The 12,952-nt window shown below is 43.2% G+C and overlaps 1 protein-coding gene across 1 annotated transcript in view; it reads right to left on the reverse strand.

The window, feature by feature from the left end:
- Nucleotides 1–1,073: 1,073 nt before the first annotated feature.
- The window catches only part of PACRG (parkin coregulated), a 532,036-nt gene continuing 520,157 nt past the window's right edge, over nucleotides 1,074–12,952 (reverse strand). Inside the window, exon 5 of the mRNA XM_060114947.1 lies at nucleotides 1,074–1,527. Within this exon, the coding sequence (XP_059970930.1) occupies nucleotides 1,367–1,527 (161 nt within the window). The 3' untranslated portion in view covers nucleotides 1,074–1,366. The remainder of the gene's footprint in view (nucleotides 1,528–12,952) is intronic.

Consider the following 12,952-nt stretch of genomic DNA (forward strand, 5'->3'; position numbering starts at 1 on the left):
CCGTCATCAGGGAAGATGAATAATGAACCAGTTTTCAAACTCGGTGTTTGCCTTTGGAAACTTGTGTCTTACATAATTAGTGACAACAATCTCGAGGCAAAGGGTCCGTTTCCCAGGGGAACACATTTCATTTCTTCATTTTTGTGCAGAAGCTGCAATTTGCTACAGAATGAGACGCTTCAGGCTATGCATTTCTGGGCAGTTACAGCCTTTCTCAGGTGTGCAGAGCCAGGGGTCCATCGTTCTGGAGCTTTCCGGGCTGAGTTTCAAATGCCCCGAGCTCACCGCCCCACAGGCCTGCAGGGCCCTTGTCAGGGCTGGCACCTTACACTTGCTCTTCTCTTCGGACACCTTTTTTCTTTCCCAGTTGAATGAAAAAGTGCATGTCTTTTGTCTTTTTTTTTTTTTTTTGGTTTCAATAAAATTCCAAAACAGTGCCATCAGACCCACCTAGAGGTACAATGAGAATCCATCCAACACACCCGTGGGAGGAGGCCAAGGAAAGGAGAATTGCCAAGCAAAGAATATGATTTGTTTCAAGGGGCGATCATTAAGATGCGTATAAGTCATTTTCAAAAATGATTGAAAGCCCTAAACAAACCACTGGAGAGCATTTTGTCAGTAACACCGGGGTCCTGAGATGCAGGATGTCATAATACAGAGGGACAAAGATGCAAACTAGCTGTTTTTAAAACAATCATGTTTGCCATGTTGCATTTCACACCTAACCTTCCCCCTCCCTCCCTGCCTGTCTCCTCCCAATATAAACTGGAAAGCCCCTGCAAACCCAGATCACCAGTGGGCTAGAAGCATCAATTATTTTTATAGCTGAGGATCATAACGGGCAGCAAAACTGTCCTCCTGTAATGGGAATATCGATTCCACGGTTTTGTTGGATGTCAAAGCACACTGTTCTGCACAGCTGCTGCTGAACGGGTGCCTGTCGTCCACGACCAACACCTGTTAAGCAGTCAGCACCAGCGCTTCCCTTCCAGCCTTCGACAACCACCCTCGGGGCAGGCAGACACAACTGCTGAGTTGCGTATGAAAATTGTAGTTTTATTGTCTATACAACTGAAGGTTTAACTCGGACTCCTGCTTCTTTCCGAACTGTATAAAGAAGCAATTCTTCTCCTAGAACAAATAAGCACAGTACACTATTGTAATCTAAGAAACAGGCACTATTTGTGTATTGGAAAGCCTTGCTCTCAATAGGGCTACAAGTCCAATGGCCCATGAGCCACTATTTTAGCAGCTGTAGAAAAGTGAGCCGTAGAAGTCACAGATAATGAGGTGCTAACAGCAGCAGAGACAGATGATCAGAAGGCTAGGAGAAGCCTTCCCCGAATCCCAGCTGTTCCCACCGCTAATTTAGCAAGCACGACTCATAGGTAGGGACCATGTACTTGATGTTGATGAAGGCGTCTTCTCCTCCGGAGCGCTCCAAGGCCTCCAGCGTCTCCTGGATCAGGTCACCGATGTTCTCCCGCTTCTGCTGGCTGTAGTCGATGCCGTCCCCGGAGTTTACTGGGTCATGCAAACACACAAAGAGGCCCGTTATTTCACTGCATTTTCCCGAAAAGCCCTACACATGTGTCTAGGCATTTTTCTCTGAATGCTTGTCATGAGACGCAAGCAATTAACATTTTTACATGATCCTGTAGAGTTTTAGGAGTGGTGACAGATACACAAAAATACAAAGTCCTAGAATGGAGCTGATGAAAATTCATCTAAACTAAAGAAATCGGAGAGTAAATGAAAGTGAGGTGATCATGGTTACACAACAGTTCACAAGTCAGGGAAGTCTCTTTCTTAAATCTGGTAATTACATCGAGAGTGTTCTCTTGGACCTTGACTTCTTCAAAATCCCAAGATGGCATACTTAGAGGGAACCGTCCGTCCATCACCAGGTTAGGGTGCTGGCTCTATGTGATTTCAAATGGACATACTTTGGAGTGAGGGGCTTAGCCCATGCCCACGTCTGTGGCTTCTGTGTGTGGGGTGAGCCCCTTCTCCTCCAGGTATCACTAAGCCAGGTGTGCAGCCCTCTGATGGCACCCCCATCACTCCAGATGCAGGTGGGGAGGAGGAAACAGCTTCTCCTGCCGGGGCTGCTCCTGACCCCTCCCTGAATGCTTGGATGGCAGTCATCCGTTATGGCTTCATAGAGATTGGTGCCACTGATGGTTTTGGAGTCTAAGTCCAGGCAGGTGGTCCACCCAGGAGGGCACCTGGAGGACCCGACCGAGGCCTCGTCTCCCACATCCTTGAGTGACCACTCAGCTGCCTCTCAGACTCTGAGGGAAGGGGTTCCTAGGCTTGGCCTTCGATGGCCTCGTTGCGGGGGAACCTGGGTCTGACGTGCTTCACCATATACAGCCCGGTCTCAAACCATTTGGATAAGAAGTATCTGATTCCACTCCACCTGTGAGGTTACCCAAGTGCGTGGGGTCAGCCCCAAATGGGAGACCCTCTACTTCGATCCAGAGTATAAAAATTCCACAATTTTCTCGAATAATAGTCATTACATGCATGTAAGTTGCACTTCCCACCCAGACTTCTAAGGGTTTCAACACTGTTTATTTTCCCAGTAAGCGAGTCATGTCTGTGCCTCTGCTGGCATTACCCCACCTGACCTGTGATGAAAGGAAAGGGCCACAGGGTGGGCTGAGAGGCCCGGGAGGCCTCAGGATAAACGGCCTGAAGGCTCAGGCCATGGGATGCTACAGGGAGAACAGCTGCAACTTGAAAATGCGCACTTTACCAGATGAAAGTGTTTATTTTATTCAGATTTCAATGTAGCTCCAAATGCTTATCTTGCTTGAATGTGAAAATTATAGAGGGAAAAACGGTATTTCAAAGTTTTTTTTCCCCAGTTGTTTTGGACATTTTAAAAAAGATGGAGTAATGGTTCAGATCATTAATAAAGGTAACAATTACAATCACACACAGCATAGATAAGCAGGTTTTTGCTTGATTTTCCCAGAAACTTGTTAAAGAAATATCACTGTCTTCTGTACCACAGAGAAAAGACATGGCTCTCCTGACTGGCTTCTTTTGGTGGGGGGTGAAGGCAGGCAGAAATATTGCTAATTTTCAGAAAGAGAAAGACTACGAGTCACACAGCTACAGTGCATATCAATTTTTCATAACCAATAAACTTACAATGCAAAGCCATTGTAATTAGGTGGACTTTTCATTTCTCATGGTGGAAGGCTTTCTGCTATGATGGGGAAAGCTGGATTGAAGTCAAAGCTTGATTTACAGAGTAGCTGATCATCTAAAATATTCATACATGATACTTGTACAGGACAAATAAGAGATAAGATGTTTGACCAAAAGGGTTCTTGCCCTGTTGTTTTTGAGCTAAAGGTAAACTTAAAAATATATATAGAGAGACAAATACACACAAATGAAATAGGTTTTTTTTTTTTTTTTTTAAAGATTTACAGGGTGGTCTGAGAAGAGAGTCAGTGCAGTTGGGGTCACCCACCAGGGAGGACAACAAGGTATCCATCCACGTGGAGGGCTTTCCAACAGGAGAAGGTCTTGGGTTAAATTAAGAGAGAAGGGGGAGGAAGCTTGTGTGTGTGTGTGTGTGTGTGTGTATACGTGTGTGTGGGGGAGGGTCGGTCAGGCGTGTTACAGGTGTAAAGAAAAGATACTAAGGAGGAAAGTCCCAAAGAGGGGAGGGCCAAAGCAACACAGTCCAAAACAGGTGCAGCAGGGACAGGGACAGACAGCGTGTGTGACAAGGGAGACCCGTAAGGAAGGTACATGTGAGGAGCAACGTCAGCTCCCAGGATTCCGATCGGAACCGGGAAGAAGGTCCAGTGAGAGGGTCCGGCTGCCCTTTGAGGGCTTCTTCCCTCCAGAGGACATTCCTGATAAATTCCTCCTGCTCACGACAGAGGTGCCCTTAGGGAGGAGCCTGCAGGACCCAGGTTTGCACGGCCAGCCGAGCCCAGGGCGCAAACACCCCGGGGGCACATGGAAAATGTAATTGGTGATGGTGCCCAGTTGTGACAGCCTTGATCCAGTTCCTGATGGACAAAGATACGTAAATTAATCACTAATAAATGGTGCCTTTTGTTGGCATATTAGTCAAAAGGTCAAGAACTGAATAGATCACGGGACAGACATATTTTCCTGATGGGGGCAGAGGGGGGTGGAAAGTCTGCACACAATGGAAAGCTTAACACACCCTGTTTTCCCCACTGCCTTCCAGAATGCTATAATGACAAGCAACACTTTATTTCAATAATAACCTATTCTTACTTTTTAAAAAATATTTAACTGTAGGAGTAAGTAAACTATGTAGCTTTTTTGTTTCCCAACAGTGTATAAAGCAGATGATAAAAAGAACAGAACAGAATAACAGTTGCTTATTCAAAAAGGGAGTTGGAGTTGGAATATTTTGTGGTTGCAGAATGTGTATCACTGGGGTAGGAAAAAAGCCCAAGAAAGGCACACACCCCTTCTTTTGGGTGCTGAAAAGATGACCAGGCACAATTTAGTGTCAAGCCATGTTGAGAGGCAGGTGAGCGGGGTGGTCTCCATTTCAAAACTGTTATATTGTCGGGTTTTTTTAGAATCTGAGCTTGCGGTGATTAGCTTGAGCTCACCATTTAAGATACATATGACACTGTTGGAAAACATACTTGTGAGAATAGGATGCTTTAAGAAAAAAAAAAAAACCGAGATGGTTATGTACAATTGTCAATTCTGATTAGGAAGGTGACATTTCAATTCAGGAAGCTAGGAGTCTATTTTATGTCCAGCAGCTGGAAAGATACATTGATGATGGAAAAGATATGTTTTATTTATAACCAAACAAATAGGAGTATAACAACGGTTTAAACCAGACTTTGCATTTCTAAAGGGATAATACGCAAATAGACTAGAACAAGGGATTTAGTTTCTCTTCTTAGCGGTCCTTGTGTGCAGGAGGTGGGCAACTACTGTTTGAAAGTCCTTCTTGGTTAGGGATTATTTTAAGTATACTTATTATTCTGAATGTTGAAGTTGTTTTTTGTTGTTGTTGTTGTTTTTTCACGGTACGCAGGCCTCTCACTGTTGTGGCCTCTCCCGTTGCAGAGCACAGGCTCCGGACACGCAGGCTCAGCGGCCATGGCTCACGGGCCCAGCCGCTCCGTGGCATGTGGGATCTTCCCGGACGGGGGCACGAACCCGTGTCCCCTGCATCGGCAGGCCGACTCTCAACCACTGTGCCACCAGGGAAGCCCCCTGAAGTTGTTTTTGATTATGTAGGTAGTATGTTTAAGCACACACATCCTCCTTTTCTCTCTAACCCCCTTTAGACAGTCCTAACCTGGATGCTTTCTCTTTCTAGATGCCGCTTTGGTCAGAATTGGGATGTGTGTATCCCAGTCTTTCATTGGTCAATGGCATGCTCTCAGTGAATGAACTCAGCTCGTGATTGTGAAGTGACCATCATGACATCTCATCACCAAGGCCATCCAAAGGCAGGCTGCATCAGATGCACTGACATTTCACATAGATACATATCTACAAGGCAGTGGACATGGACCAGCAGCAGACACATGTCTTGTAGGATTTCAATGAAAGAGTCTCTTAGCATTTTTACAATTTCTAGACTGTGTAGAAGCTTTATTCTTTTCCTTTCTTCAGTTACTACTATTACAGGAAACAATGGAAAAAAAAAAAAAAAAAAAAAGCAAAGTGGGGAAAAGGAAACTTTCGGTGGCCAGAGCAAGGTCTTCCCAAGTTAGTGCTGAGATTGGTGTCAATGGCACCTTTGGCCATACCAAAGAGTGATGTTCTCTCTGTAGACAGCAGAAGACTAGGCCCTGCAGGGTAATGCAAGATGGGAAAAAAAAAAGCTCTTGCCTTTGGGGAGCTTCTCTTCTAGCTGGGGTAGCCTAGCTGGCCACAGTCCCTGTAGGTCACATGCACGCCCTGTGAGAGTCAGTGTGGGCCACGTACCCTGACTGCAGAGCCCTGGCACCATAGGCCTCTCTCCTGTTCCTTGGGTTCCCACTGGAAACTGTGCCCTGAGAGAAGGCTTATCTGTGTGTTTTAGTCAGACACTTGAGTCCCCTTATCTGAAAACAGGAAGAACAGTGAAAGGATGTATGGACGGCCATAAGAGGCTCAAGGAGAGTTACATTCACATTTGGATTTTTCTGACTCTAGTGTTTCTTTGGTCAATACTCTTTAATGTTAAGTGTATAGATATTGTTATATGAACAGTAATACACAACGAAGTTATTGGGAAATGAAAGCATTATTTAAGGCATCGGAAATAGAAAACACATAAATGCTTACTTCGGGTTGCTTATTCAACATACCTGAAGTATTACTCATTTGGTACCAATGGATGAAATAATTTATAAACTCTACCTATACTTTCTGGTCATGACTAAGAAAAGCAGTAGGCACAATTTGGGGAAAACTTCCATTAGTTTGGTAGGCTCCTGGCTGAAGCAGCAGCAGGACAGGCTCAGCACGACCACACGATGGAGAGGCAGTGGGTCAGCAGGAAGGAAGGCATCGTGCCCACTGCCACCTGTCTTCCTGAAATTGCTCATGACTTGGCTGCTTTGCAGAGCCATGAACCAAACATTCCTAAAGAAAACACTAGCTTGGGAAACTCAATTAAAAACCACCAGAGTGAATCAGGAAATGATAAGCAATGACTCAAATGATGTCCAGACTACCATCAGCAATCTTTCTTCACACTACTAACTTTTGGAAGCTCCAATTTATGATGTAACTTGCCATGCTCAGTGACAGCAATGGTTTGTGTCACCTCTTAAGTGTACAAGAGCACTTGAAATAACTGTGGAAAGTAGCAAAGACCTCAGACAAATAAAAAGATGATTAAACTGATGGAACAACATTCACCTCAGCCTCTGACACCACCAGACAGCGAGCCAGGCAGAGTGATTCTCTCAGCACACCGAAGGCTAAATTACAGTCATAAAACAAGGCTTTGAAATAAATGGCTGCTGACTGGTCATGGTTTGGCTGCACCCTCCTTTGGTCTACCGCTTCCTTCTCTAGCCATTTGTGCATGGCCACTTTGCATACATGGTATGTGAACGTGAATCCAGGCCAACTCCAGCCTGAAGCTTTTCTCAGTATGAGAGCATCCATGGATATAATGCGACTTGCAGAGAACACGCCTGTCTACCATTTCCCCAGGTGAGATGCTGGAGAGCTCAACACAGGGCAAGAACTCTGGTCCTTCCTTGTGTGCCTGGGGGGGGGGGGGCTGAACAACCTCCCTGAAGCAATGTTGAGTGGAATTTTAAAAAGTACTAACAGAAGAAACTAAATCAATTCTTTCTGGATCAGAAAAGACTTTTTTTTTTTTTTTTTTTTGGTTGCTCAAATGTTGAACTAAAATATTTCAAAAGCTTTAAAGCTCAACTGAAAGGAATTTTACCTGTCAAGACCTGTAACCAGTGCCAGCTTCAGCCACAGCTAAAGCTGCTTTCCTTCTGCCTGGGTCTCAATGACGTCATCTGCTCTGGAGAGAGAGTGAGCCCTTGGGGCCTGGGCTCAGGTCTCGGCAGGGTGTGTGTGTGTGGAACCTACTGCAAATATTTTTGTGATAAGATGTTTCTTGATGACATTAAACCAACACAGATGTTCTGTTGGATGTTTCTGAACAAAATTTCAATTTTGGGCTTAGTGGATTTAACAGTTACAAGCTGGAGATGACCTCAAACAGTAATTCCCTGTTTGCACTAATTGGTATTTAAGCAGAAACGTTAGTTGTAGTGGAATAAAACTAATATTTTCCAACAGATATTTATTAAAATGATGATTCTTATCATCAAAAAAGATTTCATTAAAAAGATGATAACTCACATGAGTTTATAAATGGTTGCTTTGAGTTTTTTGCTTTTTTTTTTTTTTTGTGGTACACGGGCCTCTCGCTGCTGTGGCCTCTCCCGTTGCATAGCACAGGCTCCGGACGCGCAGACTCAGCGGCCATGGCTCACGGGCCCAGCCGCTCCACGCCATGTGGGATCTTGCCGGACGGGGGCACGAACCCGTGTCCCCTGCATCGGCAGGCGGACTCTCAACCACTGCGCCACCAGGGAAGCCCAAGTTTTTTGCTTTTTAATTTGAATTAAGAAAGGGAGAGAAGAGACAGATCTACTTTGTCTTTTAAGGAGTTTTTCATTTCAAGATCTAGATTATATTGTCAACATTTGCTTTACCAGAAATATTTTGTTTATTTGGGATTAGTTTGAACCCAATTTACTTTATAGAAATAGTGTTACCTGTTTTGGAATAAAAGGGCTTTCCCCCATAAAGTTTGGAAAATTACAGTGGAAACAACTGTAAATTCCAGTCTGATCCTTTCTGGAGATGAGGAAATGGAAGAGGATGGGAAGAGGGGAAGACAAACTAGGAGGAATTTCAGTTTTCTTCATTGAATAAGAGAAGAAGCCTTTTGGGAAGATGTTTTGGGGTTATCTGCTTTTAGAATCCTGAAGAAATGCTTCCTTCACTTTCTTTTTTTAGCTTTGCTATGTTACTTTGAGGACACTCATCTTTTTTTTTTTTTTTTTCCTTAGTGATAACATGTGTCACCCTACTCAGAATTCTCGGTATTTCCCTGTTTGGCCCAAACTTAGCCACGGCTTCCTTGGCTAACTTCATATTCTCTTGGAAAGTGATTGTTTTCAACATATCCTTAAGTCTGACTGTACAATGGATATTTCTAGAGTGTTGGTTCGTGGCGGGTGTGAATCAAAGTTGCAATGGTTTTGCAACCAAAAACTTATAATAACCAGAGCATATGTCATGCTAGAGATGCCCAAAGGCTTCAACACTCCAAATCTCCTCAGATCTTGTTGACATTAATGAAATTCATAAGATTTCTTTCCTCTGAAGATAAAAGCTTTGAAGCAAGACCTCGATTTCCAGCTGGATGTCTGTCTCTCTCCCTCACCTTTTGACGCTGGAGCTGGGTGACTAAAGCAAGAGGTTCCTAAGCCATCATAGTTTCGAAAGCTCAAGGAAAGGTTTTCATCTCTGAATGGGGGCGTTGATCACTTGTGAAACAAAAGATATCATGGATCTTGGCCCAATTGTCAATTAGATATTTAAATGTTCCTTGAGACAGACAATGAAGATTTCTAAACAACTGCCATTTTGCAACGGCAAAGCAGATTTATTCTGTAGGAAATGAACAAGGATAACATTGGGGTGTAGTGATATAGTGGAAGTAACACTGAACTTCAAAGGCAAATAACTTGCCATATAATTTTTCAAACCTTAGCAGCTGCAATGTTCAATAACTCACTAGATGGTTAACTATGGACAGGTTACTTAATTTCTCTGAATCTCAGTTACCTTCCCTGTAGAAAGAAGGGACTGAACTTTGGGTGATCTCTGCTCATCCTAACATTGCATTATATAATATCACAACACAACTTTGGAATAAGCTTTTGGAAAGGATGGTTATTCAATGGATGCACAGTATTTCAACTGAAAAGATAATCACAAAGCATCTGTGTAGTTCTTCAAAGTAAGTCACAGATCTCATAAGCATCAAATTCAGCTTTCAAATCAAGTTCTAAAAAAACCCAAAAGACCAAGGTTTATATAGTTAGTTCTAGTTTAGAAAGAGAACACTGTCAAAAATTCAAATTATTTGTTGACACACTACCAAAAATTATTCCATTCTGCTACTTCAATGTAGATTTTGATTTATTAGAATAAAGACCAAATGTATGGGTTGGTTTCCTAAATATATTCAGTTGACAGTGATTTGGTCAAGACTACAAAAAAGCAAATTAGGTTCATCTCTGATTATTGACAATTTGACTTGGAAGTTATACTGAGAAAAATAAGTGGGTTCACCAATTTATCCCTCTACAGGATAATTACAACTATAAATTCAGTTGCCATTGAATTAAACTGTATTCCGAGTTGTGAAGTAGAAGTGTATCTCTTTTCTTGTTGGTCCACATGATTCAATGCAGATTCAGTGAACACTCAACAGAAAAGGAGCAGAGAGTTCTAAGTCCAGCTCTTGTCCTAAATCTATTTCCTGCTGGCTTATCTCATGGTGGAGTAATAATAACAACAACAATCCTAGCATAATGTCATTTAAAGCTAAGAATAGCCCTATGAGCTAGATACTATTACCGCCTCAGCACAGGGAGCACACTGAGGTTTAGGAGGTGAAATCACTTAGTAAAGTGACACAAGCAGGACATGGTTCTGGGATGCTGAGAAAGAGAAATGGTGGGAGGCACATAGGCTGGAGTACAACAAGGAGGTGATAGAAAGACCCAGAAGGGAGGTCTAAGCATCCTACGCCAGCATGGGCAGCACACAGGGAGCAGGAACTTGGCCTTTCTAACTCTAGAAGAAGCTTAAGCCTGTAGAGAAGGAATGGCATCAGGAGAGAGGGTCTAGGTGAATAAATGTCAGGGGAGATATTCTACTCACTGCAAGCAAGCAATTTGTGTTTCACAGAGCAGCAAACTGTTCATCCTAGCTTCATTTTTATGATACAGACTATTATGCTATCTTTCCTTCTTTATAAGTCCTTGAAATAATGACATCCTTTACCAAAATATGTTCAGGAAGAAAAAATCAAGGCTGATTGATTTCAAGGACTTTTTATTCAGTGCCGTATGATACAGGAGGACTATGGGGAAATTCTAGGATTAACTTCACGTTCCATCCCTCCCACCTTTATGAGCACTTATGATTTATTTCTAGATCTGTAGGTGTTAGTTATATAGTCTTCTAGAGGAGGAAATCATAAGGCTTTAATGTACTCGAGACAGAAAAGCAGCCTGAGAGCTACTGTCCAGGATGCCTATGTTACTTGCAGAAGGACGCCTGGTAGAGTCAGACCAGAGGTGTTGGGAAAACCTGTAACTACAGACTAGTAGGAAGAAGGTGAGAAGGTAAAAAGGAGGAACCTTGTAAGTATCTGGATGGTCTTTCTATATCCTTTGAAAAAAGCCAGATTCCAGCTACAGATGTTGGGGAAGTTTATGAATCAAAGTTCAAGGTTCCCATGGTCCATGAGGACTAGGGAAGTCTCTAGTGTTCCTTTAGGGAACTGTATCTTGGGATTCTTGAGTAGTACTTAGTGGAATCAAATGCCCGTGTGGAGGCCTTCAGGTGACTCCTCCGCGCCCCCCCCGCCCCGCCCCGCCCCCCCTCCCCCTCCCCCTCCCCCGGAGGTAAACGCTGACTTTACTGGTAGCGTGAGCCCTGCGTCTGGGCTCAGAAGATCAGCGCCATCTTCACCTCCTCCTACCCTGTATCCAGCTTGCTGTTGTGCAGTGCACGGTGGGTCTGCTTAATACACCCAGTTCCAGAGCTACTCTGGCCCACCCTGGGTGGTAGTGAAGAGTCTGTTTGGTCTTTCAAACTCTCCTCCTCCTAATTCACCCTGCAGATTAATTTTCCTAGTCACCTTCTCTCCTGATTAATAACCAACATTTCCATGTTGTAGGATGGATCAAATTCAAGTTCCCAATACCCGGACCCTCTGTCTCTGCTCTCCCTGATGCAGTCAATCTTATATTTTTCTCCTTTCCAAAGAGACTTTCTGCTCCACTCAGACGTGGATTTCTTCCTAGCCCCGATGTGTGCAATTTTCATTCATGTCTTTAAAAACCCCCATAGGAATATGCTCCCCTCTCCCTTGTGGTAAGTCCCACCTTACTTCTTTTCAAGGCCAGTTTGGGATTTACTTCCTCTGTGAAGTTGACTCCACAATCTTCTTTCTTTCTTTTGAATCCCTAGAGCTATGGTCAGTAATATCTCCACCTCCCTTAAGTACATGTCACTCTAGAACCCTGAGAAGTGCTTTATGTTGCTTAGTTTTCCTACATTTTACCACCTCTTGAAGGATAGGTTTATGCTATAAACCTTGTTCATTGGCATCAAATACAAATCAAATCTTTGTGAAAGGGATGAATGAAAGAATAAATTACTGCTTTGTGTGTTTACTGAATCCAGATACGTTATAAGCAAATTGAGTTCTAAGTAAATTGTATGTTAAAAGTAGTCCCCACAGGGCTTCCCTGGTGACGCAGTGGTTGAGAGTCCGCCTGCCGATGCAGGGGACGCGAGTTCGAGCCCCGGTCTGGGAGGATCCCACATGCCACAGAGTGGCTGGCCCTGTGAGCCATGGCCTCTGGGCCTGCGCGTCCAGAGCCTGTGCTCCGCAACGGGAGAGGCCACAGCAGTGAGAGGCCCGCGTACCACAAAAAAAAAAAAAAAAAAAAAAAAAAAAAAAAGTAGTGCCCACAATCTGCCCAATTCTTAATCTTTATTTACTATTTACAAACTTGTGAGTTCTTATCCATGGAGACAGTATTTATGTGGGTTCAGAAAGGCTGAGTATATGTACATAGAGGGTTGGTGTAGTTAGAGAGCCTCATCTCTTTTCCAAAATCCTCCTTGATTTAAAGTGGGGTTTACTTGGATCACCCTTAAATTTGAGAAGAGAAAACTTTCTTTCTCCAGAATGAAAAAAAAATCAGATTATCCTATTTCATTGAATATCTAAATTTTGATTAATATAGTTTCTTTCCCAGCTACATGATAATTTTCAGTCAGACAAAGAAATGTTTTCAGTTGGAAAGGAAATACTGAAGGCTGCTTTCAGGGGTGATGCAAACCTATTGGAGATAATTTTACTGCTCTTAGACTGATGCTGGAAACTTTCAGAAATGGACCAGAATGACAGTTGTTATCATGGCTTTTCATTTCCAAGAAATATTAATGATACAACCCATTTTAAATTCTAAATTCTTTTTTGTATTTGAGGTAAAAAAATGAAATCTCAGATTTCTAGCAAGTTTTATCAGCAAATGCAGTAAACTATGGGCAGATGTACTTCTCAAATTATCTTTGTTAGAACTTTCAGCTTTATAGTGAACTCAGAACTCAGAAGCCTGTATGTGTCCACACT

Source organism: Mesoplodon densirostris, chromosome 12 (genome assembly GCF_025265405.1).
Source record: "Mesoplodon densirostris isolate mMesDen1 chromosome 12, mMesDen1 primary haplotype, whole genome shotgun sequence".
Taxonomy (NCBI): domain Eukaryota; kingdom Metazoa; phylum Chordata; class Mammalia; order Artiodactyla; family Ziphiidae; genus Mesoplodon; species Mesoplodon densirostris.